We start from the raw sequence: 26,344 nt of genomic DNA, 5'->3' as shown, positions 1-26,344 counted from the left end.
CTGTCCACATTTTGCTACTACTTTTATCAACCAAATAATAATAATAATAATAATAATCATCATCATCATTATCATCATGATTACAAGAAGGTATCTCCATAACATGAAAATGTCAATCAAACTTCACACAAAATTCCATATAACACAAGATTAATTGGAGCTCACACAAACAATCTAGTATATATATGCACAAATTCATTTGTTTTGTTTTTGTTTTTGAAAGTAGAAACCTTGGATGTGTCCAAAGTGGCAATGAGTTCAAGGTTGTCAAGAATAGGCCCTTCCACGGTGCTCAAAAGACGGAGAATGTTGTCCTCACAAGCAGCTTGTGTCTTCTTCCCTTTGGAGATGGTGACAATGAGCTCGTTGCGCTGCTTGTCAAGGTCCGGCCGCTCCTTTTGCACCACCACAGTTAGCAGCTGCTTCTCAAGGCTGTCTTCCTTCACCGAGAAGTTGATGATCGTTGTCTTGGTAGCAATCTCTGGTGCAAAATGTGGGTTCCCGAGCTTTGTTGTCATGTAGAGCCGAAAGTTGTCGTTCCAGTCCAACTCTTTGTCGCCCATGTTTAAGTACACCTGACATGCTTTCCTCCCACAAGTTTAGGGTTTGTTACCCACCTTCTAATGACACTTACATCTTTCAATTGGGAAGAGTAAAATGATATGTTCATAAATAAAAAAACAAATAAAAAAAAGAAAAGAAAAAAAGATTATGACCAAGTTTTTTTTGTTTTTGTTTTTGTTTTTGATTTTTTTTTGCATTATAACAACTTCCATGGAGAACATTGGGAATGTAGTACTTTTTAAATTGGATAAGGTTGCAGAATTTCTTCCAGAATATGGTTTAGTTACAATGCTTTGTTTACTGGTTTTAAAATTGACCTTGGTTTAGAGTTATCAAAAGTTGGAAAAGAAACTGCACTTGCAATCTATTATTGTTGTGCTTTATTTGAATGTGAGACTTAGATGGTGTGGTTAAGGTTTTAATGTTTACTATCAGTAATGGTTGTTTTGCTGAGATCATGTGTGTTTTAGCATAATTTGAATTCACATTTGAATCCTCACTTTTATAAAAATGTAGGACAAGAAGAATAGGGTTTTAACTGTGCAATTTATTTTAATACTAACAACATCACTCTTTAGGCAATATCATCAATTCACTCAATTTTCTGCATCACATTGCTAAGTGCATACATACACATATATGCACAAAGAAAAGAAAAGCAAAACAAAACACTCTTATACTCTACATAACTAAAAGTTCCAAACAAACAAAAATACTTAACAAAGTTTTTGTGAAGTCTAATATGAGAATCCTCAAAAAAGACTCTACCAACTTTATTAATGAAAAATATATTAAAAATAAATCTTGTCAAAGATTTCAATCTTCCAATTTCAATATTCTAAACTTCTCTGTTTTGCAAGAAAAAAAAAAGAAAAAAAAGAAGAAGATTTCTAGTATTTTATTTTTACTGTTATTTCAATTCAAATTTCATCAACAATTCAATTTATGCAAATTAAAAATATATTTAAACATAAAGGTCAAATAAGCAATTCTACTGGTGTAAAGATGTTCAACCTTTCCAGAGCGCATAGTGAAAGCTTTGATAAGAATGGGTTCAAGCGATGGATCAATCTCTTCCATCACATCTTGAAGCAAAACCGGATGCCCAGTTTGAACAGCATCTTCAATAATAAGCATCATGTTGTCCATCTAGCAAAGCTCCAAAAATGAGCAATTATCAAAGCAATTGCTTTACAAAAAGCAAGCTTAACTTGAGGAAGATAACAATACAAATGATGGTGAAGAGCGCCAATGTAGAATTGAACAGAAAAAATAATCTTTTATTTTTATTTTTTGTTGTTGCCATTAGGGTTGGAGTGGCCTTGAATTACAAAATAATAGTATAAAAGATATTTCACTTAGAATTACAGAGATAGAAAATTCAAATTCCAATCATGAAATTCCTACTCACCTATTGGAAACTAACACAATATCATTCTTTATGTTTGAGGAAGATGTAGAAAAGATTTGTAAATTATTTTTATTTTTATTTTTATTTTCGATGCAATAAATAATTGAAACCCAGGTGCCAGGTGTGCAAGTGAGTACCTGGAGATCCACAATTTTTAACCCTTTGTCTGCTTCCATGTTTTTAATCCATTTCTTGGCTTGCTCCTAACATGAGAGGGAACACAAAACATCAAAAGAAAATTTCTATTTTATTTAATTGATTCAAAAGTTATGCAGTTGATTATTTATAGCAGGTTCCAACAAAGACCTGAATGTGAGGTGAAACTCAAATCCTTGTTGAAATCTATGGTATCATTAATGACAATGTAATGGATCACCAAAGAATCTTTCATTTCTTATAGGAGATAATAGCCAATATATTGAATTTGAAAGCAATTTTGCAGCTTTTATTTATTTATTTATTTATTTGGATTTTTGGTTTTATTTTCCATTGATTTGATTATACAACAAATACAATGAGTATCTTCCATCACCTGAGGATCAATCATAAGAGACCATCTATTACTGCGAGTTACAATCACTCCATTTTCTGTAGAAAAAGCATCAGCTGGGAGACCCTGCAGGTTCCAATCTCGGACGTCTCCAGCATCCGAAAGAAAGTCCACAAAGGTAAATCCATGCGTGAATGGTATCTCAAGTGCAAGAACCTGCAAAAAAAATAAATTACATTGGAAACATAGTCTTTTATTAAATACCATGTTGTGTCAAAAAGACACTCACTCTCATCTCATTCTTTATATTTCAATTTGATGTAGGAAAGCGCATTCTCCGAGAACCTTTCTATTGGCCATTGCGGCAAAGAAACATACAACGTAGAAGTGAAAAATGTGCATGAATGTTGCATAGCAGGTTCAAGGGACTTCCCAAAAAAAGATGGGTATATTTATTTGTCAAGAGTGTATATTCTTAATGAAGTGTAATTAACTCTTTGTATTGCTCTTTGTTGCAAAAAGGAGAAAGTAGATAATATGTACATATCCATGCTATAAAAGATCTAGATAAAACCCACCTCAGCCATCCAAACATGGTTAACCATCACTTCACGGTATTGGGTGGCAAAGGGTCCTGCATACGAGAGGAATGCGGCAGCCACCAAGCAATCCCCAGGAAGGTTTTTTGTTCCCTCCTCCAAGTTTACAATGGATGTTTCCCATCGGTCTCGCTCCCCTGCCAACCCTAGTACGAGCTTTTCCGCACGGAACAGCTTGATCTGAGATCACACATTATTAAAACATTGGTTCTTGTTGTAGGGAACATCACACAAACGTTTTCTATATTTCACAAAAAATGAAACATTACAATGCATATTTTCAAGTGTGTGTTTCAAACACTCTCATGGGAAATATGTCGAACACCTTCAAATGAAATATATATGCATTCATATGATAGAGCAAAAAATTCATTTTGGAACATGATCCAATTAAAATGAGCAACCTCACAAAAATTAAGAGGCTTACATTGAGATCATCAAGTTCAGCCTCAAGGGATGCCTTGGCAGCCATGGAAGCATCGTATTTGTCTTTAAGAAGTTGCACTTTGGCCATCAAGTCTTCAAGTTGAGCTCTGCATGGAAAAGTGGGGTATAAAAGCCTTTTTTTCATTACCCCATTCTTTCAATCATTATACATATATATATATATATATATATATACATATTCAATGATCATAGGGTTTAGGGTTTAGTTGGAGACCTTGCTCGAGCAAGAGATGCCTCTTGCTTTGCAAGGTTGTCTTGGGCAGCTTTCAATCTTAGTTTCTTTGGGGTAACATCTTTTGCAATGTAGCCATAGGATTCCATGGCACCAACCTTTTCATTCCCAATTTCCAAACATGAGAAAATGGAAGAACATCTTTTGACACACACAAGGAGTTTGCTTCTGTGAAACTAACCAATTGATGCTGTGCTCTTTTGGAAAATAGAATTCTGCTTCTTTGGATTGCTATTCCATTTAACTCTTATTCAATATCATTAATAAAAAAAACGTTCATATTCTCATATATATATATATATATATATATCTCTGTAAATGTTTCATTTCTTGAAGATTTGATGTCCAAATGAATGTAAAAAGAAATTACTATTCTATGACAAGAAATCAAATGTTTTGATAATGGCCAGTACAGTTTATTTCTTTTCAAAAGTGCTATTTTCGATCAGATGTTCAAGGAAAGAGAATATTCACACCAACTTAATTTAATTCTATGTAAAATTATAAAATTATAATAGGGTTTGGAATTTTGTGAGAAAATTGAATTCGAATGTGATAAACATTAAACTTTGATTAGAAAACATTCTTGATAGTGGTCACCCAAGCAAAGGCCTGATTTCTCTCTGATCCATTCTGCTTGAATTTTTTTCATTTCAAAAAATAAAATAAAATAATAAAAATAAACATTTTTTCAGACGAAATAATTGAATGAGTTGAATTGTAGGATTAGCTTAGATCCAAATCATAATAAACAGGAAAGTTATGCAACAAAAGATCCATGGTTTGATAGCACACCCACAAACAAAGGCCTTTACAAGCTCCAGATACTTTCCCAATCACATCTGCATTGAATTCAGCTTTCTTTGTGAACTTTCCAATCTTTGCCAATACAACATCATTCTGCTCACAACATTACATTCCATCAAAAACATGGTTTAGAACAACAAGGTGCAAGTATCCCGCATGAAATTTATTTGAAATTTTAAAAATGTTCATTGCCAATTTTGATATCTTTTGTTAGGACTATAAATTAGGTTGCATTTAGCAACATAACACACTTCTTTCTTTCTTGCCATCTTCTTTTGAATGGTACATTATAAAGTTTTAGTTTTTAGTTTTTTTTCTTAGAGAGTTTTTTCTAGTATTCCATGTGCAAAGTTGGAGTTTTGAGAGAAGTACAAGGAGATCTTTGTTGTAGTTCATGAGTTTGTCGAGGAATTGAGAGTCGCCGAGAGCCAGCTTGGCTTCGGCCCAAGTTGGGGTTCTCTTGAGGACAGTCATGACGGCATTCAAGGTCATCTCAACAAGAGCTGGAGGCTTTGCATATGCCTTCACTTCTGACATGTCCTTCTTTGTGAGCACATTTAAGGCGGCTTCTGCGGCCATGAGTGCTGGCATTGCCTTGTCTAACTCCACTTGACATTCTGCTGCTATGATGTTACAAGCCTTGGCTTCTTTCTCTATTTGAGCGGCTTCAGCATTTACCTATTCATTCATTGCACATACAAACAGAAACACAAACATAAATATGTTAAAATAACAGTAAAATGAAATCTAGAAAAGAAATAAAAAGGAAAATAAAAAACTGATAATAATAATAATAATAATAAAAAAGGAGCAAAAAGAGAGAGTAAAAACAAGGTGTTTTTTTTTTTTTTTTTTTTTTTTTGTTGTTTGTTTGTTTTGTTTTGTTTTGTTTTTTTCTGTGTCAATTCTATTGTTTGTTTATTCCCTATGTGGAATATGGTGTAGTGTTTTTGGGGAAATTTTAGATCCAAGTTGGAAAGGCTCAAAACTAGCCACTTCAGCAAAAACAACACAAGGTGTATTTTTAACACTTTACCATCAAAAATTGTGATCTTCAAAATGAGTCAAAAATTGTATCAAGTCAAGAAGAAGAAGAATATATATATATATATATATATATATATATATCACATATATAATGTGGAAAAGAAAAATATCAAGAAAAAAAATTAAAAAATCACAGAAAAAACTAGAAAAAGGAATAGGGACTTATCTATCTTTTATAAAGTGAGGAAGTCATGTAAAAACTTAAAATTTAAAATCAAACTTAACAAACAAGGATGCAACATTTTGTGTACAAGTAAAATTTTCCAGTCTTATGAATTATTAAATGTGTCAAAGCTTTGAAAGTGACAAAAGTAGGATTTGTTTACAAGTGCATCTCACAAGGCACTTTAGTTGCAACACTCACATATTAGAATACTGAAAAAGTTAAATGGATATGTTTAGAATGCTATAGACTATTAGTATGAAATAAATCAAAGTACAAGATGCTGAAAAAATGAGTTTGAATCCAACATTATGAATTTCATTTTCCTAATGCCAACAGCTAAGTTTTTAAATTTTTTTATTATTAAAATGTTATGAGTGATCTTTTAAAAAAATACTTGATTAGAGTTGCAATATGGACCCAAAAACGATAGATTTCAAAAACGATTCATGTAAACATTCATATACAAAAAATTGTGTTCAACTTCACTTGATCAAATTAAAATGAGTAAAAACATTTATCTCTTGAATTCAACAAAAATTGACAAAAAAATGAAAGCAGCCAACAGTAATTGTGTAAACTTTGCATAGATTTAAAGAAAATATTTAACCAAATCTTCAATTAATTTCCTTTAAAAAGCCACATGAGCAAGTTCGTTGTCATTCTAAAACCTCCACAACTTGTAGAAATAATTAGCATAATTTACTGTCTTAACGTGCCTTCAAGTTGTGCCATTTTTGCACTCAGTATAAGTATTTTGTTTCATAATGAATTAGGCATAAAATCAGTATTATACACACCTTCAATTCTTGTTCATCCACAGTGCGCTTCTCCGAAATAATTTCCAGAAGCACCTCCTCGCATTCTTTTTTAGCTTTTGCCACCACAACTGCCTTGTCTTGACAAATTACTTGCATTTCCGCTACTTGTTCTCGTGTGGCATTCAATGTGGACAATCCCCCACGAAGCTTTTGAGCTTGGGTTTGAAGTTGCTTCTTCTTTTCCATGAGAAGGGTTTGGTACCTGAAAGAAAGAAAGATAAAACCCAAAGACAAGGCAATTCTTGTGCACATTACAAATAATTCAGCATAACAAAATAATAATACTACTTATCTAGCATCTTAAAATATAAATGAACAAATAAATAAATGAAAACTAGCAAAAAAATTGTTATATAAATTCTTGGTTAAAATCTTTGAAAGATGGAAATAATTCTTAAAAAAGAAAAGAAAAGAAAGTAGTATTGATGTACCCTGTAGCAAACTCCAGATAACTAGTTGGTGTGATATAATTCTTGCGCTTCACTTCCGCATACATTTTTGCGGACATGTCAACAACCGATTTGTGGATAATGACAAACAATTTGCACACGTTGGTCCGTGTCACTCCGGTAACATTCTCCTCATTCTCCAACAATTTTATGGACACTTCATGCAATGCATCTTCGGGCCAATCCAAAAACCTGCACAGTCCAACCAACCCAATTGCTTAACAACAATTGTCAGTGCTGTGTTAATATGTACATACATACATATACATACATATACATACATACATACATACATACAGGGACTGTTAAATAGACCCAGGCTTTTACAAAATTTATGAAGAAAGAAGTAAAAAAAGACATCTAGTTTCATTTCTCCACTATTGGATCCAAAATCGATGAAAACCAACCACAGTCATTATAATTATCATATTCTTCGTAATGGTAGATCGATTTAGTAAAAACATGGGTCTATTTAACATTCGTATATATATATATATATATATACATACATACAAACAAACAGGGTGTCGCAGAATTTTTTTTTGTTTTTGTATATTACCAGTCAATGGTGGAGCAGTTTACGAGGCCGGGGAACATGAGCAGCCTGCGGCTGAAGAGGTCGGAGACGGGGCTCAGGCACAGCACGACGTGCAGGTTGTTGCGCACTCGCTCCACGAAGAAAGACCACAGCGCGTCCTCCGTCTGTATAACGCCGGCGTTCTTCGCTGTGGGGCGGATCCCGTCGAACACTTGCGCCAAGTCATCTTTGTTGAACAGATTCGGCACCTACACGTACGCATCCTCGGTTGTTTGGTTTTCGCACGGTTTTCTTATTTGCGAGATACACAACTTAATAATTCAATATATGTATGTGAGTTCATGCGTGCGTGCGTGTGTAAAAGCAGGATGGTGTTCAGACTTCTCCTGTGCTCAGAATGTTGTTGATGTCCTCCAAGAAAGTTTCTTCCATGACTTGGGTGTCATCGAACAGAAACACCACTTGTTGCTTGTTTTCGCCGATCCCAGCTGCCAAGAAGAGAAGCTTCAAATCATCGTGGAACTGTTGACTGAAATATGTGCGCGTGGTCTTCACTTGAAAAGGCTATTTCAAACAGGACCAATCATTGGTGAGGACACACACACACACACACTCCGTCGATTCAACTGACACAAGCTGAGGAATAAGCAATAGGAAGCTCCATCCTCACCTTCATATCGGCAATGAAGGCCGCCAACTTGGTCAAGCTTTTGCGTCCACTACCCCCGACTCCAACTAGAAGCATATTCCCGCGGGGCTGCATCAACACGCGGTGAATCCTGCAAATATGATCCATTGCGTCCTTGAACATAACCTGATACAGCAACAAGGCTCTAATTCATCAGATTCGCACTAATTCGCACTAATTCGCACGGTGGGCGTTGCACAATCCCCCGTGCGTGGCCGAGGCATGAAATTTCCACCGGCCCACAGCGCCGCCGACAACGCTTTTTTTCTCACCAGGTTCATGCCGAACGTCCCCGGCTGCGTCAGAAGCTCCCGGAGATTCTCCTCCAGCGATTCTCGAAGCTCTTTATAACTGTCGATGGATTCGTAGCGCGCGTCGTCGATAGGCGGCATCATGCAGCTGCTGATCAGCGGCATCACGTTGTCGCCGCCGAAGATGGTTTTCCAGTCGGTGTTGAAGAAGTCCTTCAATTTCGAATTCAACATGTCCTGGGAAATGGATCCGGGTGTCAACGCCCATATATCGATATAACCGGGTATCAATCTCTCCCTTTCTGCTGGAATGTTCGACGGAATTGGATGAAAGATGTGGGTTCATTCGTTCATTTACCTTGATCCATGTTCGATCTTGCACGTCACACATCCGATCCCCGTAGACGCGCAAACATTCATGGATGAATAGTTTGAGGAAACTTGGTTTGGTGTGGTAAGTGTCTTTGTGGCCCACCAATATTCCTTGTATTACCTGCGCATTTGAAAATGAGATTAGGTATTTTTACTAAATATTCATAGTAATCAATACAAGATCACCGCTCTTTTGACACTACTAGCTGAAACTCATGCCATTGGGCATGGAAAAGTTTTTTAAAAATAATAAACTGGAGATATTTCTGCACGTTATGTGAAGCTTTCTATTGGTTAACAATTTCTTTGATTTTAGCCAATGAGAAGGCTTGTTTATCTCTTCGTCTTATACCTAAGCTTCCTTATTGTGTAGATGCCATAAAATATCTATATTTTGGTTGAAGATCTATCTAACATCAATCACTTTATCAAGCACTTTGAAAGAATAAAACCAAGACAAAAACTACAGAATAAAATATTGACTATTCTTTCACTGGAGAAATAACCTTTGCAAGGTCACGCATGTTGAACACATAGTGGCTTTTGCTTGGGGTGGGCAAGAGCATGGTCACAATCTCTTTGTAAACTCCAATACACACATGCATCACCGAGTCCCCCAAAAGACGCACTTCATCTTCAAAATCTGCCAGCTTGGCATTTAAAATGGCTCCAAATATTCTCTTCATTTGCTTATCACTTGGAGCTGTGATGTTCGACTTTTGTTCAGATGTGTTATTTTCATTTTATTTGTTGCCAAATGAAAACCCACAATCAGAAACATGTAAAACTTACTATTGACAGTTTAGCCACACATGTTTATTGTATTTTTACTTTAAACAGAGCTTTTTTTCTTTACAGTTGTGCTTATCAAAAACTCAAAATACTTGTTTCAAATAAAAACTTCAACTAACCTAGCCATGGAGATTGATTCTTCAAATTTATGTAACATAAAATTTGTACATGTTTCTCTTAATCACATATATATTATACTGATTGAAGATAAATAAAATAAATATTTTTGTGAAAAAGTTACCAGAGAGAAACAAGCTTGGATCCGTTGGGAAATACGATTCCGGCCACCACCAGGAGGGGCCATGGCACAAAGCAGCTGCATGTTCAATATTTTCTTCACTTCCTGCTTTGTCCGATCATACCAAAATCCATTGTCCATCCACAACTTTAAAAGCTCCAATGGTGGCATGAATCCGAACTGAACCAACCCTCAAAAAATCCCTCCCCCCCCTCCCATCACCACCTTACATACATGTAATGACATAACCCATATTGCTTATTCTACCATGAATCTCAATTTTTCTTAATAATATTACTATTATCATTTTTCTGAGAGTTATTAACTTAAATCATGGAATCATAGTTAGGTATTTCAATCAATAAATATGGGAGTGTTAAAAGGGTTTGATCAAGCTCACGGCACTTTTTTTGGGCATGTTGACATCGTCAAGGAAGCAAATGAGAAATTTTCCTCCAGGGGGAGCAAACACTCCTTTTGTACGCTTCTCAAGTCGTCCTTCAATACCTTCCTACAAGTCAATTGTTAGTGTTTCATGGTTTTAACATTAAAAATATCCGGGTTTCATTCATTTTAGTGTACATGGTGAAAGGTCAATTCTATTTACTATGGTGTATATTAGATTCAATAAGAGGTGACAAAAAGTTTGACTTGTATGATGCAAAATGTGAATTAAGTAATGTGAAACTACAAGGTGTCCGAACTGATGAATATTATTATGTCAAGTTGATTGGAAATGCACACTAATAGGATGTTGGTATCATAAAATTAGTGAATGGGTTGATTCAAGCACCTGACAACTATTGGATGAAGTTTGTGCAGAGAAGTTCATGGTGAAGGAGCTGAGGCCTTCAGGAAGGGTACTGAGAACTGTTCCAATGATAAGCGTCTTGCCCACTCCTACATTGCCCACGACTAATGTGTGCCGCTTTGCAAGTATCAAGTTTCCCACTACAAACTTGAACCGCACCTGAACATTCAAGATAAACAAATAAATCGCATGAAAGTTTAAAAACCCATCTGATTCTTTTCTCACATTAAAGAAGAACATGAAGCATTTTTTGAATCACAATGGTGACATATTTTAAGAGGGAATTGGCAGTCCTTGGAGGGGGCAAAAACAATGTATTTTACAGTGTCAACAGTGGGCACTTGGATCTTGAAGAAAGGGGCACCCCCGGGGATTCTATAGATTCCCCCAAGCTTTTCCTCCCATGGTGTGAATGTATGTTTCTTGACATCAAAATAGAAATCATACACTAGCCCTGATGCAGGAAACCTGTGTGATAAAAAGAGAAGAAAACCAACAAAAAAAACTATGAGAACAAGTGCTGAATGTAAAATTAGCAACATTATTATTTTAATTTTGAAAATTGTAATATGTATGTCTATGTGTATGTATGTATGTATATATATATATATATATAGAGAGAGAGAGAGAGAGAGAGGCATGAGTTCCAGTTCCTTTCAATCTGTTTTATTTCTCTAGTAATTAAACAACGCATTGTTTATTTTTAAAAAAATTGGCTTCTATTATTCTTTAAACATATTATGGTTCATTCATCCTACTTGCACAAGAAACTACTGGAAAATAAAACTATAAGTTGTTAACTAGCTGCAAGACATCAATATTTCTTGTAAGTTTATAAATAAAATTATACATGTATGTAAATATTTATTTAACAAGTGTAAAGAGGTTTTAAGATGAGAAAATGAACTCATGTCCAACAAAAGAAAGATATTATCCTATTCATGTTAGTTGAATGAATTTTATTTTATTTCAATTTTCAATACTATAAATATAGAAATAAAAATTAAAACAAAAAGAAAAAAATTAAATTAAAAGACTTTTATGTTTGTTTGGATGTTATTGAGGCTTTTAACATGGTCCCAGAGGACAACCCCAATTCTGAGTGTAGGTTTTAAAAGATGCAGTTTTATGTTTATTTTGAAGGTTTGGAGCCATGTCCAAGTTTTTAACAAATCAAAAAAGGAGAAGAAGAAAGACTCATAAGTACTAACACCAGATCTTGAATCAATTTTTATCAAAAAACGAATATGAATATATTTGTTCTTAAATGGCAATAGAAAAAGTAAACAAAACAAGTTACACCAAATCTAATCTTCATGATAGAGAAAAATCCAGAACAACCCCATTTTTATGAAGAACAGTGTAACAGTTACTGATAACTTGATGAAATCATGTTTATTCAATGGACCAGCAACTAATTACATTGGCAAAGACAAATGATAAGACACATCTTAATGGCAAAATCAAACAGAGTGGATATGAACCCTTGGGAGAGAAGACGAGTAAACCTTGGATCTTGGTCCCGCAACCAAACATCGAAGGTGTTGCGCCCAGGCTCGTCCACACTTGCCCCAACCGACCAAATGAGGCAAAACAAAAACCAGGACTGGATGGTGGGAACAAAGTGCTCCCCTTCACTTGGATGCACTCCATTTTCACGGACGGCCAATAGATCAAAGAGCTTGGAGAGTGTCATGAGGCTGTTGAGGACCTCAATCGAGATTGTCTCCACACATGTGTAACGAACCTCTGTTGCCGCATCCATGTATTGTACAAGCAATTTCCGGATTTGATCCAATACCACCTACAATCCCCTCTCCAGAATAATATATACATTGAGCTTTTCAATATGCTGTGTCAAAAAGAAGAGAATGAGTTGGGTGGAAAAACTTTTGACAATGTATGCATTTACACATGTTGCCAATTGTTTTTCCTATTACTAGCACATTAATTTTGGGACAATAGGGTTGAATTTGTAAGAGAATGGTTCCCTCTCATTTTAACAATTCATCTCACACCATATATTGGGCATTGGTTTTGTCATGTGAACACACTTATTTTGCTAGTGAAAGTTTGTTCTCCAAACTATTCTTTCCCTGTGATGCATTCGAATAGATTATGGTTTTTATAGGAAACATTGATGTTTCCCACCTCCCACTTGATACATTTTTTTGTATATTTACAACAAAGCAAGAATACCAATCATACAGGATGAGCTCCATCCGCAGTCCGCCGCTCAATCCACGACTCCGCATATGGCCACCACCCAAGATCTTCCAAGGAGAGAAATATCATGCCTGCACGGCTCACAGTGGCTGGTGAAGCTTGAGATAAGTCTTCCACCTCAAACATTAATTGAATCTGAGAATGACATTTCCACATGCCTTATGTCAATTCAATCTTAATCAAGGTGGCATTTTTTTTTGTATTCTTTCCAAACATGAAGGTGCATGCATGTCATCTCAATTTTATACTCTATTTCATGCCAAGCCAAGTATTTTATGTCTATATTTTGACATACTTGGCTCGGCATATTGATACGTTCCCCATTCAATAGTGTGAGGATCTTATTGTCATCCAAGAGTGTGTTCATGGATTCAATCCACAGGGTATCAACAGGTCCATCAAACATGACCCACTTCAGATCAGGAGATTCATCAGCACAGACATCCCGCATAATGCGTGCCAATACTCCATCCACCCATTCATTGGTGAGCTGAACATCAGTAGTTAATCATCAATTCATTAGAGTTTGTGAGTGTGTGTGTGTGTGTGTGTAAATATATATATATATATATATATATAAAGGTATTGGTTTTGTTTGTGAAAGTATGTATCTTTTGAACTTTACACACTAGGTTGTTCCCTTAAGCGTTTTGACGTTGAAAGAAAACTACAACATTTTGAATTTGACATTCATCATGAAACATTGATTTAGTCCATGTGTGAAAGGGTAACTTGCAAAATCTTTGCAAGAAAACTAGATTTAAAAACAAGAGTTGAAAACATGCATTTATGGGCATTTCTATCACATCAACTGGTTCCAAGTGTTTATAATTTGCATAGGCTTCTTTCATAACATTTTTTTTTATTAAAAAATAAAAAATAAACATGTGCAAGTTACCTTACTTGTAGCCCCATAAATTTCATCATTGGACAATGCCAATGAGTTCATGATGTACACCCAAACTTTAACCCATCCTTCAAGTCCCTCTGCACACAGTTGCCCCCAAGCACCTTGAAGAGCTTTCCACCCCACCGTCTTCCCAGAGCCAGTTCGGCCCACAAGCATATTTCCATGCCGGTATACCATGCAATCATATGTCTGTTTCATTACTTTTACTTCAGATTTATTTATTCATTCATTCAATTTTTCAATTTTATATATATATATATATATATATATATATAATGGAAGTGTGATGAGAATATGAGCAAACTTGCCTGAATAATTTTGTTGACGTAGGGGGCAACAATTTGCATCCCAGCTGATCTGAGCTGGAACTCAATGGCTCGTTTAAGATCATCTGCTTCTTTGGGCACCAATTCAACGCCCGGAAACAAATCTGAGAGTAATGCATTGAACAATGGGAGGTCGGCAAAAATAAGCTTTGGTTTGATCAGGTCTCTCATGGCCCGTTGCAAAATGACATCCTCAGGTAAATCTGGTTCCACTCGTTTCATCCTTCCGGCAGCTCTTGCAATGGGAATGACAAACGACCGAAGCCCGTAGTCATAGTGGTCTTGCTTGGACAATTGTCTTTGAGAAAGTTCCATTATAGCAATAACCTTCTTGGACAAAACCTGTAAAGAAACATACAAATGTTCAATAAGATATTAATACAACACGTGTTTATTTTATTTTGTTAGGGACCCAGTACAATATGATACTACTTTCAACCATTTAGGAAACTCCGAGTTCATATCTAGGTGATGAAAGCAAAGAAAATGACCTTAGCAGTCACAAAGCCTTCACTAAAAAGCATGTTCTCTGCAATCATGGTGAAATCGGGAAGCATCATGGAGACCGGTCGAAGCATGGCCTTCAGGTTCTCTGGGAGCTCACTACGCCCCGCGTATCCAGGATTCATTGTAACAAATATCCCGCATGTCCGGATCAATTGCATCTCTATGCCTACAAATCCAAACACCCTTTTTTGTTGTAATAAAATCATAAAAAATTACATCAAATTTCAATTATTCATACATAGATGACAAAAAGTACACAAACCATGTCAATTTACTTACAGATATTCAATTGCATGAAACAAACCAAAATCTCTCTCTCTCTCTCTCTCTCTCACACCCTCTCTCACTATTTTTAAACAAATGAAAGAAGAAAGAATGAAATACCATCAAATACAAACCGGTTGAGCTCGGCTTTGATGGCTTGCATGATAGCGAAGATTTGAGACGCAACCACAGACAAGACCTCAACTTCAATTCTGTTGAACTCATCAAGGCAGGCCCATGCTCCCGTTTGCGCCAACCCTGAGAACATGGTTGACGTCATCTTATAATCCACTCCATCAGAGCAATTGAACACAATCACATACCTGCACTATTTCCACACTGATTTCAATGGGATCTGTTTGGACAAGTATTAGGACACATTGAATCATAGTAAACAAAAAAAATAAAAAATAAAAAAAATAAATCAAATGAACAAACAAGAACAACAAAAAGTGTGTGCATAGGAATGTAAATCTCAAGTTCTTTTACTTTTAATTTTAATTTTTTTTGTGTATTGCACAAACCTAGCAAGTGCTTTGCCAAAGTCCTTGACTGTTTCTGTTTTCCCTGTTCCTGCAGGACCCAGCGGATTTCCCCCGCGACGTGTGAAGAGAGCAGCACCAAGTGTGATATAACAACGATCCGTGAGAGGAGTTACCACAAGACGCCCATTGTTCCCTTGATACTCATAGCCATAGATGAATTTGGAAAGAACCTGAATATTGAAAGCTAATTTTTTTACATAACTAGAATGGAAAATTATAAATGCAAGATAAATAAGGTTGTAGAATTAGAATCCATCGTTTATTTCATGTATGATTGCAAGGAAAATAAAATAAAATGGAGGAGATAACACACACACACACACACACACACACACAATGGTTTAATATGGTTTTACAATGTACTAGCAACAATTTAGAAATTTCATACAGCAATCACAAATTAAGGTTTAAAATGTGTTAATTTTCATGGTGTGATGCCATAAAACAATATGATAAAAGGAAACTTTGAGTTGTTTGGTGAAGTAAAAAGGTGGCAGTCCACCTGTTTGATTGTGCAAGTGTCATCTTCCCAGTAGAACCTTAACTGAGATGACCATTCAAACTCTTCGGGAGCTGAACATTGGACTCGAATCAGCTTCTCGAGGACATCTCGTGCATGCACCTCAATTGTGATGAGTGACGTCTACAACACCAACCAACATTGCAAATCCCACATCTCTTACTTCTAATGAGTAGATGAAGGGTCATGGATTCCAATGGTGGCTCATTATCATGTCCATTTCATGAATGTTCTAAACGTATTGTTTCAACACAGTTTTTTTATGAATTACATATATATAAAACCATGAATGGCATAAACACATATTATTAGAAAATGTTACTACTCTCAACATTTGGTGGACATTCACCACAAATTGAAAACCTCAATAATGAAGCAAGCCTCACATTGTCATTATGTCCTCTCAAATGCCAAAAATTTGTTTATCATAAATAATGCATGTATTCTTAATTTTTCAATATTTACTTATTTATTTATGAGCATATTTACACATATGTAGAAAAGGGATTTATCTAGAAAAGAAAGTATACACATGTATGGGTTGTAACAAAGAATTACCACTTTGTTGCGATCAATCACATGCAATTTGACACGAGTCATAGCAGTGAGTTTATTTAAGTAACTGATCCATTTTTTGTACAACTTCTTTGTTGCATTTTTTGAGCCAGCAGCTGCCTGTTGAAGAGCCTTTTCTGTATCACTTGTCCACTTCATTTGCCCAGCACTGTTACAAAAAAAACAAAAAACAAAAAACAAACCACCCCACTCCCAAGGCTTACTCACCAAGAAAACCAAAAGAAAAAGGAAAAATGAAAAAAATAATAAAATAATAAAATCAACACCGGAATACAATACACATTAAGAAATTATTCATGCAAGGTGAAGTATTCTCTTAATAAAAAGCTCTCAAATGAACTCAATGTATGAATTGCATTTCATTAATTAAATGAAGATCTCTCTAGGACCTTAAATTTTGTGTAAAAGTAAAATCAGATTAAATTTTTTGATGGAAGATTCAGCTGATGCTGTGGTTATATTTGAACTTCTGAATCTATAAGTAGAACAAAAATATGATTGCAAGAGTCAAATAAAAGTATCCAACATTTCAAACACAATGGTTTTATCGTATTTCCACAAGATAGAATAATGTTAAAAAATGCATAGATGTTAATCTACAAATACATTTCATCTCTTTCAAAGATCATTCTTTCATTTGTTATTTTAAGTTATTTACTTTACTTCCTTTCCTTCTCAAGAGCAGTGGTATTGAGTTGGAAAAATACCTGATTCCAGCTTGGCCTGGGAAGTCTTTCACCCATTTGTCTTTCTTCGGGGATTTGCTTTCCACATAACAACGGAATAGTATCACCTTCACTGCCAACTTCATGGCCTCCTCGACCTACACATATCAATACACACACAACCAACAAATTGCAAAACTGTTTATCATAAATACTCCTGCTGGTAAGTATTGTCCACATTGTTATGTGAAGGAAAAGAATGAAATTGTGAGATGAAAAGTGTGAAACTTCACAATGATTCCTCTCATCACTAATACCTTGAGATAATGCACTCAAAAACCACAATTTAAGAATAGAATGGAATGCTATAGATAGATTTCTATTGAAGCCAATTTTTTCCTCATTTTTCTACTATGCCCTGTCACTCATTGTAGACTCTAGCTACATTAAATTTCTTGAACAAGTGAACACTTTCATTGATGTATACAACTTCCTTCTTCTCTTTAATTTATTACACACTGCAAACAGTATACAAGTGGCATGTTCCACTTTTTATTTAAGATGATTTGGTATGCATTCACCAACCCATTCTCCTTTTTTATAACATCTATGTTTGCACAAAAAAAAAACGTTGTTGATATATGCAAAGGGAATTGATTGGGTGGAGGAGGATGATACCCAATTTAGCCACTCTTCAGGTCGTCCATCAAGGGCAATGGGGGCCATCAATGGAAGGTGCTCTCCATCGGGGGAGATGATGCCTGTTGTCTGATATGCTTTGCGGCCTTCAGCTAGTGATGGCCCCTCCATCACCAGCTTCTTTATCCCCTCAAAGCACTTCTTTAAATGAGCCTTTTTGAAAAATATCACACACACACACACACACACAACAACAACGTTACAAATAACTAAAGTTTCTTTTCTTTCATTGTGAAAAATAACACACACATACCCATTTCTATATATATATATATATATACATTCATCATGGGTGGGTTGATTTAGTAAAAGCCTGCACCTATTTAATATTCCCTTACATAAATAAATAAATAAATAAATAAACTCATAATATTATTTTATGTATTTAAGTTTTGGCTTTATCATGTACTTGGACATTTTGGGGGTCTTTGGCTAGACCAAGGATGTCAAGAAGGTTGTCATTTGATAAGAAGTAGAAGCGAGGGAATTGTTGGCGCTTGAGCTCAAGATAGTCATCTAATGACTTTTGGATCTTCTCCAGTGTTTTGTCCAGCCCTGCAAATACATTTAACAGCCCTGGTCTGCACAGAGCCTTGTGAGCATTTCCTATGTTCTGTTGTTGATGTTGTTGTTGATGTTGTTGTTGATGTTGACGTTGATGTTGATGTTATTGATGTTGATGTTGTTGTTATTGATGTTGATGTTGTTGTTGATGTTGTTGAAATATACACATATTCCAAAACAACACATCTATTAATTTTATTTTTTGTTGAAAGATGAGTGATTATAGAAAACCCCAGAGTAACATTACAGGTGGTGCTGAACTTTATTTTTCATCAGCTTCTTAGCATACTCTGAGCAATCCAATTACATTCAAATTTACTCACATGTCTTTGTAGATTAATATCTTTGATAGATGTGTTTTTATTGATTCATTTACATTATGTACTTTTGATTTGTAAAATTATAACGAATTTTCATCGGAATATGATACTCATATCTGAACATGAGATTATGCCTTGTTGAATATACTTTGTTCTTTTGAATATCAGTCATGTTGCTAGGTGGTGTAAAGGTGATGGCAATTTTTTTAAAGAAAACATTTGACACAGGAAAAAAAAAAAAAAAAAAAAAAAAAATCATTTATAAAAATTTGTTTAAAAATAAATCAAAGAATAGATGAGTCATGCATTTGCATAGTTATCAACTTTAATATTGAGTTCTTACACAATCATTAGTTTTGGGTGATCAAGCATAAGTGTAAGAGTTAGTTGGGTCAGATCAATAAGCATGAAGTCATTAAACATGATTTGAAAAAAAAACACCCATCTATTAGTATTTTTAGCTTTAAAATGTAGAAAAAATGGTGAATATTATTTTAAAAAATAAAAAATTACTAAACAAAAGAAACATAATGTAATATGATAAGAATTACTTGTATTTTATTTTATAAAAAAAAAATAGAAAAGAGACGTGAGTACATGATTGATTTCTTCTCATAAAAGAATTAGGATTCTAGTGTGAATGAAGTAGTATAAAGACTGGATGAGCTTACATGAGTTTGAAGCATTTCATTGATGAAAGTTGCATTTACGCCTTCAAACAATTTTGTTTCATGTGGAAGTTGCTTTTGAATATCTTCTGATCCAACAAAAATACTCTCTAAATATGCCCATGATCTTTGAACCTTCAAAAAGAATCAAATAATTAAACAGTTAACTAGCCTAAAATCATTGAAATGAATATTGTGGTTTAAAAGTAAATCAGCAGAAAATACAACACATTTGTCAAAATATAAATATAAAATGTGTAGAAGATTATTTTGTGTTGAAAAATCACTAGAAAGAATAGACAAAGAAGACAAAAAAAAAAAAAAAAAAAAAAAAAAAATGCAAGTGCAAAAAGAGCGCATATTTGTAATACTTTCATTGAACAAATAAAAAATTTAAATTATCTTACAATGACCATTGACTCAACACCATTGTAATTACAACATTTAACTACCCAAAGTATTCATTTATTAGCAAAAAGACATTATCTCATACATTGCAAAATATTTTCAATGTTTCTTAAGTACATAGGGTGAATTTCATTTCATCCATTTGAAAACTTACTTGGATTATCATTTCAACCATCTCGGAAAGCAATGCAAGGTCCTTATCCCACTTGATAATCTCCACGGCAAAGTGTAAGTGGTATCGGTTTGACCTCATGGACGATAATATAACTCTATGCTCCTCCAAAAGTAGAAATAATTCCTCCGTTCCTTTCAACTTCCATATCTACATTATTTAATCCAATGGCCATCAATTCCATCTTTATAGGAACAATATGATAGTCTCATTTCATAACTGGCTAATTTATTATATTGATCATGAAATGTATGGTAAATGAATGACAAATTGAATTGTATCTTAGAAATACTTACTCCTTTTTCGCTAGACATGTCAAGTTTTTGAACACCCCATGCATCTTTGATTTTGGTGAGAGCTTCTTCAATGGCCAACTCCTTTGTTGCTGCAATGCTAAGATCATGTATGTATTCGGCATGCACAGCCAATTGCAACTCTGCTACCTGTTATAAAAAATCATTATATGGTCACAAATAATATGACTTTGAGTTATTAGAGTTGAAATTTTTGATACTATGAGTTTGTTTTTAACATACACAAAAACAAATGGGTACTACTTCTCAATTATGAGTAGAATTACTTCAATTTTATGTAGATACACACACACACATTTATATATATATATATATATATATATATATATGCAATAAATCAACTATTCTGGAAGAGCAGGTTTTTTTAAATCAATAAATGTAAGTGTAATGAAAATAAAAATAATTCTATATGAAATGAATTTGGATGAAGATTTATTCATACATAAATTTAGATTTTTTGTAGTTGCATTTAAATTAAGGACCTCACAAAGAATGTACATTTAAGTTGTTGTTTTTTCAATCAAGAAAGGGAAGAAGGGAAACAAAAAAAAAAAAAACAAAAAACCTAAGGCAAATGAAGAGAAGATAAACACATGATGGACAACTTGAATATTTGATGAAGAACATCAAAACCTGAAAATAATGAAACTGACATATTTTGAAACATGTTTTCTTGTCAGAATTCAACATTTTCACTAATTTTGTATTTGAATTTTGAATTTTGAATTTATTACATTTTCACTATTTTTTTTCATTTTTCATTTTGAATTTATTAATTTTTAATTTTTAATTTTAATTCATTATCCTTTTTTTAAAATTAAAATTTTTATTGGAAATGCTTCCTCAAATAAATTTAGGAAAAAAAAAGAAAACTACAATAAAAATTAGATGGAAATCTGAATTTTGTAGACACCCTAATTGTAAAGCTTTATTCTTTGAGAGAAATAGCTACAAGAGAAAAATGAGTTTGAGCTTTGCAAACATACTTTGGCAAGAGTGAAGTCGTTTGAGCTGGGGTCAAAAAACTGGCCAACATGATCAATCAACTTCATCCAATGCCGCTCCCGCAATGCCGTGTTCCGTAAATCAACCGTCAACGGCAATGTTTGTTTGAAGGAGTCAATGGTCTCCTTGAGTTTTATCCACACCATCCATCTATCATAAGAAAAAAGCCCATCCATCCACATCTTCTCACTTAATACAAACTCCTAATGTAAATAAAATTGTGTTACCATTATTCATTGATTCATTCACTCACTCCTGTTCAATTTCATAAAAGAGAATGATTCATTCATCAATTCATTTAACATCGTCCTCTTTTCCAATAGATTTTTTTTACATTAAAAAAATTTGTACAATAAAATTGTTTCACACAAAATCGAATTAGAATAATAGAAAATAAAAAATAAAAATCTACACTCAAGACACAGATAAACTGTATGGAAGAACATAAAAATTCAATTTCTCTCTAGCAAAAAGAAAACCCAATTTTTTTCAAAAAAAATGTGGATTTTAATCTGAAATTAATTATTTTGTTTCTGATAACAGTCATGCATTGTCTCCCTTTGGATTTTTAATTTTCAAACATACATTACATAGCTTTAAAAAGATTATCAATGGTGGCTCATCAACCCCCATGAGTGGATTTGGCCTACACTAACACTCTTTTGAAATTTTACACATCTACACAAATTAAAGACCTAAGAGGAGCAAAAGCACAAGTTGCATAGTGTGGATGGCCTAGAACAGAACTTTAGTCTCAAATGCTTCCATATCTTTTCTCAAAGATCTAACTTTCTACTTATCTAAAAAAATAACTTACACTCTACAATGGATATGATTATATTCTGCTTCTGTAGTGTAAATTTTTTTATAAGTACTATTTGATTTAGTCTATACATTTGTACTTAGTGTTATAACCTCATTGTATCCACCATAACTATATGTATATATGTATATGTATATATATATATATATATATATACACACACACACACACAGACACAAAGAGACATAGAAGTCTTCTAATTGACCATAAAGTAGAGAACAAGGTAAATGCAGGAATATGAGAATGATGGAACATGGAAACAAGGGGGCATGTATGAACAAGAAAATGGATGGATATGCTAGAGATTTTAGTGCTCAATGGCGTAGGTTTTTGCTAGAATATATATATATATATATATATATATATGTGTGTGTGTGTGTGTGTGTATATATGAAATCCACATACGTTTTGCAATCACGGGCAACTTTGAAGAGTCGTTTGCTGAAGAGCTGGGCAGCGGTTTCCATGGAGCCAACATCCAACTCGCTAAAGAGATCCCCTTTCCATCCGTTGTAAGCATCCTCCCATTCTTTTTTCAAACTCCACATCTCCAATAGAATGTCAAGCTCTTTTGCAGTTTGGATGTTCTCCTTGTTTGACAACTTCTCCATCCCAAACAAGGCCATTCCTCCCCATAGCTCAATGGCCCGCTTTTGAAATGCCTCCACCTATCATCACCTCAAACACCTCATTATTCTCATTATTTATTTAATGAAAAAGAGATTAATATATATATATATATATATATAGAGGCAATGAAGAAGTTTTGTGTGGAGTTTTACCTTTGCTCGCTCTTCCGTGACAAATTGCAAAGCTTCATTGGTTCCCATTGTGTTGTCCATGGGCATGTGCTCCACAAATGCTTGGCGTGCATCCACCACCTTTTTCCCACATTAATTTTTGCAAAAAATTAAAATGTTTTTTTTCTCATTCACTGCACATGTTGCAGAATCTGACCGTGAACTAGTTCATCCAACTGGCTTCACTGTAGCAAGTTCATTGTGTAGTTGGAGAGAAAGTACTGAAGTGTAAGTGGACATGGGTTGTATGAGCAAACATGGAGACACACCACTTCACAAGAATCTATTAAATGGAATTAGGGTTTTACAATTGAATTTCAAACAGCAAACAAGTGAAAGATACTTTTTGGAGAAATCTATCATCACATGGATGGTAAGATCATTTTGAATTAACATATACAAACTCCAACATACCTCAGTTACAAAGCTAACAACCATGTTTTCAAGGGTATCACAGAAGCTATTTTTGGCATTCTCGAGCTTCAACTCCACCTCCACAAGCATACCTTTGAACTCTTCCCATGCATTTGGGAGCCTCTCTAGTAAAGCCCTCTCCTCATCACTGAGTGGCACCTGGATGAACAAACACATACATCCACATTTTTATTTATTTTTTTAAAATAATTTATCCGTAAAGCTAATGTGGGTTTAGTGAAATATCTTACAAAACAGTCCATTCAAGACTTGTGCACTTGTTGCAATTTGAAGGGAGAAGGTTGAATTGGGTTTTACCTCAAATTTGCTGAGCACTCTGAACTTTTCATTCATGGGATCAAAACGCAATTCCATTTGACTACGCTCATCACAAATGGACTTCCACAGCTGAGCAATTTGTGTTAATTCGGCTAAATTACCTGGTGGCCTGTTGCAATCTTCTTTATTCCTGTACTAATCCACCACTATTTTTATACTTTGAACATGTGCTTATATACAAATATATATATATATATATATATATATAGATGTATGGGAATATTAGTAGGGCTCAGCTCTAATGTTTCAAATTGTACTTTTCAATGTAGATCAAAAATAAATTTACTCTGTTTTTATTTTTTCTAACATTTCAGATCACGAACATAATTCTTCAGACAAATGGAAAACAGTAATTTACATGACCTTCATTATGCTTTATGATCATTAACAGGATAGCAGTAGTAAAGATTAAAATACATTATTTAATTTTTATCTTTATTTTCCACAGTGAAGGTACTTACTTTTCAAAATATGAGTAGATGGAATAGAGTTCCTTTTTAGCAATTTGATGTAGTAATGACCTGGTGTTCAGATATTGGTTGAAAGATACATCCAACATTATAAAATTAATACCACAATAACAAAATTTGATATGTAACTTAATACTATTTTTTCTGGGGGATTTAACATTAACGCATGCAGATTTATGAAATTGTTTTGCATTTCTAGAATACATTAAGAAGTCTAAAACAACTAGTATGGAATACATGTAGATTTGTTTTTTTTAAATGTTAATGTGAAGTACTAAATTTATAAGGATAAAGGACTTGATTTATGTACACTTACTCAAATTTAAATATCCATGCTTCACAATGCTCAATTATTGTGTGTTTTAGAATCCCATTTTCAATTCTCAGGTATCGCATATTGGATATGGTCTCCTCACCCTGGGAAATAATGTTTGCACTATTTTTTTAATAAAAAGTCATGTGATAGAAGCTGATGGGTTATTTGAATTATTTGTATGGCATGGAATGAAAACATGTTGGAACTTTTCAAAAGAAAAATAAAAAACAAAAAAACAAAAGAATTATCAACAGTTTAAGGCTAATTCAATAACATTTCATGGTTTACTCTGGTCCAGAATAGCAAAACAAATCAGTTCATTATGAGTTCAATAACAATTTTTTTATTAAAAAAATTGCTTAAAAATGCACAAAAACAACTTTTGAGAAATCTCATTGTCATTTTATTATAACACCTTTTAAAAATGAAATAAGAGAAAAAATTCAATTGAAAATGTTTGCATTTTATCACAGTATGTATGACAATATTATAGAATCCAATCAATACAAATTTCCCTAAAGTCAATTTTTATAAATATCCCATCATTTATCATGTTTTCAACCACCTATTAAAGGGTTTCAAGTTATTTTAGAATTGTGTTTTGTTGGGTACATGTATACTTGAGAAATTTATCAAGTAGACATGTTATAGCATGCATATACTACACTACCAAAATGTGTCATAAAGAAACCCTGAACAGAATAATGTTTCCTTCAGATAAACAACATAACAATTAAAAAGAAGTTAAATTAAATTTAGTGCAACGATGAATTATCGACTGATCTCTTATTTTTTATAAATATATATATATATATATATATATATATATTTCGTGATAATGGTAATTTTACCTGCACATCCTCTATATAGTCTTTGTATTTGATGATGTCAAAATCAAAGGATGAAAGAGGTTTTTTAGCACGTTCATATCTGCACTCCATTAATATTTATTTGAGTTTACTGAATGCATGCAAACACACATGTTATTTGTTTATTTGTTCATAATTTCTTCTTTCTTTTTTTGTGATTTTTTAAAACAAAGTTTCTCAGAACTTGAATGAAGTGCAGTAGTGAGATAATTTATTTTAAAGTTTGAAATATATCAAGTAGCTTACTTAATCCTTCTCCTCACTTACTTAGAAGTGGACATTTTGTGAAAAAACTTATTCAATGTTTACAAGTTTTCATTCATATACACTGACTTTTGTTGAAACTACATGTATATATATATATATATATATATATATGTATATTCATAAAAAATCACAAGGGATATAGTATCTAAAATTTTGTAATTCTATCATTTTTCATAGCTACAATACAACTATCAAACCCCAACTTCCTTAAAATTCTGTAACACAACATTCTGTTGCATAACAAGGCCCTAAACATTTCATACTTTTACAACTTTTATTAAAAGTAAAACTACAAACCTATTCACAAAAAAAATGTTTGAAGAAATAAATGATATGGTCCAATGTACCTTCTGATGAATGCATCTTTATCTTGATCCCAAATGCTTTTGAATTTCTTCTCCCAAGATGACAAAAGGGCATGAACTCTATCATTGATGTTCAGCATGCTTGATGTTATAACATTCAGGATGTTGTCTTGCTCTGGAGCAATGACCTAAAACACAAAAAATATTAAGATCCTTGGAAGGGACATAAAACTCATCTCCAAAAAACTCTTAAATTAAAATCCAAAAGAAGAAAACATGAATTCTTACTCTCTTCGTGTGGAAATTAAATACTTAAAATAAAACACATAAAT

The 26,344-nt window shown here is 33.7% G+C and overlaps 1 protein-coding gene across 7 annotated transcripts in view; it reads right to left on the bottom strand.

Annotated features, from left to right (window-relative positions):
• Positions 1 to 26,344, bottom strand: part of LOC112294715 (dynein-1-beta heavy chain, flagellar inner arm I1 complex) — a 46,047-nt gene that overhangs the window by 7,804 nt on the left and 11,899 nt on the right. For all 7 annotated transcript variants that reach the window (XM_090244007.1, XM_073540022.2, XM_090244008.1 and 4 more), the window contains 46 exons: positions 26,055 to 26,200; positions 25,423 to 25,501; positions 24,572 to 24,672; positions 24,247 to 24,306; positions 23,765 to 23,915; positions 23,447 to 23,605; positions 23,015 to 23,113; positions 22,638 to 22,900; positions 21,391 to 21,559; positions 20,387 to 20,533; positions 20,073 to 20,240; positions 19,514 to 19,645; positions 18,368 to 18,571; positions 17,938 to 18,111; positions 17,302 to 17,417; positions 16,577 to 16,742; positions 16,001 to 16,141; positions 15,478 to 15,668; positions 15,074 to 15,276; positions 14,674 to 14,855; positions 14,165 to 14,524; positions 13,845 to 14,045; positions 13,242 to 13,436; positions 12,929 to 13,081; positions 12,229 to 12,524; positions 11,044 to 11,188; positions 10,703 to 10,879; positions 10,310 to 10,420; positions 9,913 to 10,089; positions 9,386 to 9,595; positions 8,866 to 9,000; positions 8,529 to 8,744; positions 8,239 to 8,382; positions 7,950 to 8,132; positions 7,590 to 7,816; positions 7,013 to 7,222; positions 6,561 to 6,783; positions 4,923 to 5,228; positions 4,539 to 4,643; positions 3,726 to 3,841; positions 3,492 to 3,597; positions 3,044 to 3,244; positions 2,508 to 2,681; positions 2,113 to 2,178; positions 1,579 to 1,713; positions 231 to 575 (listed from right to left, as the gene is read on the bottom strand). In XM_090244007.1, coding sequence (XP_090100133.1) covers positions 231 to 575; positions 1,579 to 1,713; positions 2,113 to 2,178; positions 2,508 to 2,681; positions 3,044 to 3,244; positions 3,492 to 3,597; positions 3,726 to 3,841; positions 4,539 to 4,643; positions 4,923 to 5,228; positions 6,561 to 6,783; positions 7,013 to 7,222; positions 7,590 to 7,816; positions 7,950 to 8,132; positions 8,239 to 8,382; positions 8,529 to 8,744; positions 8,866 to 9,000; positions 9,386 to 9,595; positions 9,913 to 10,089; positions 10,310 to 10,420; positions 10,703 to 10,879; positions 11,044 to 11,188; positions 12,229 to 12,524; positions 12,929 to 13,081; positions 13,242 to 13,436; positions 13,845 to 14,045; positions 14,165 to 14,524; positions 14,674 to 14,855; positions 15,074 to 15,276; positions 15,478 to 15,668; positions 16,001 to 16,141; positions 16,577 to 16,742; positions 17,302 to 17,417; positions 17,938 to 18,111; positions 18,368 to 18,571; positions 19,514 to 19,645; positions 20,073 to 20,240; positions 20,387 to 20,533; positions 21,391 to 21,559; positions 22,638 to 22,900; positions 23,015 to 23,113; positions 23,447 to 23,605; positions 23,765 to 23,915; positions 24,247 to 24,306; positions 24,572 to 24,672; positions 25,423 to 25,501; positions 26,055 to 26,200 — 7,968 coding nt within the window. The remainder of the gene's footprint in view (positions 1 to 230; positions 576 to 1,578; positions 1,714 to 2,112; positions 2,179 to 2,507; positions 2,682 to 3,043; positions 3,245 to 3,491; positions 3,598 to 3,725; positions 3,842 to 4,538; positions 4,644 to 4,922; positions 5,229 to 6,560; positions 6,784 to 7,012; positions 7,223 to 7,589; positions 7,817 to 7,949; positions 8,133 to 8,238; positions 8,383 to 8,528; positions 8,745 to 8,865; positions 9,001 to 9,385; positions 9,596 to 9,912; positions 10,090 to 10,309; positions 10,421 to 10,702; positions 10,880 to 11,043; positions 11,189 to 12,228; positions 12,525 to 12,928; positions 13,082 to 13,241; positions 13,437 to 13,844; positions 14,046 to 14,164; positions 14,525 to 14,673; positions 14,856 to 15,073; positions 15,277 to 15,477; positions 15,669 to 16,000; positions 16,142 to 16,576; positions 16,743 to 17,301; positions 17,418 to 17,937; positions 18,112 to 18,367; positions 18,572 to 19,513; positions 19,646 to 20,072; positions 20,241 to 20,386; positions 20,534 to 21,390; positions 21,560 to 22,637; positions 22,901 to 23,014; positions 23,114 to 23,446; positions 23,606 to 23,764; positions 23,916 to 24,246; positions 24,307 to 24,571; positions 24,673 to 25,422; positions 25,502 to 26,054; positions 26,201 to 26,344) is intronic.

The sequence above is a fragment of the Physcomitrium patens genome, chromosome 17, assembly GCF_059467195.1.
Source record: "Physcomitrium patens ecotype Gransden chromosome 17, ASM5946719v1, whole genome shotgun sequence".
Taxonomy (NCBI): Eukaryota; Viridiplantae; Streptophyta; class Bryopsida; order Funariales; family Funariaceae; genus Physcomitrium; species Physcomitrium patens.
Note: the sequence above shows the minus strand (reverse complement) of the source record. Positions and strands in the feature narration are given on the sequence as shown.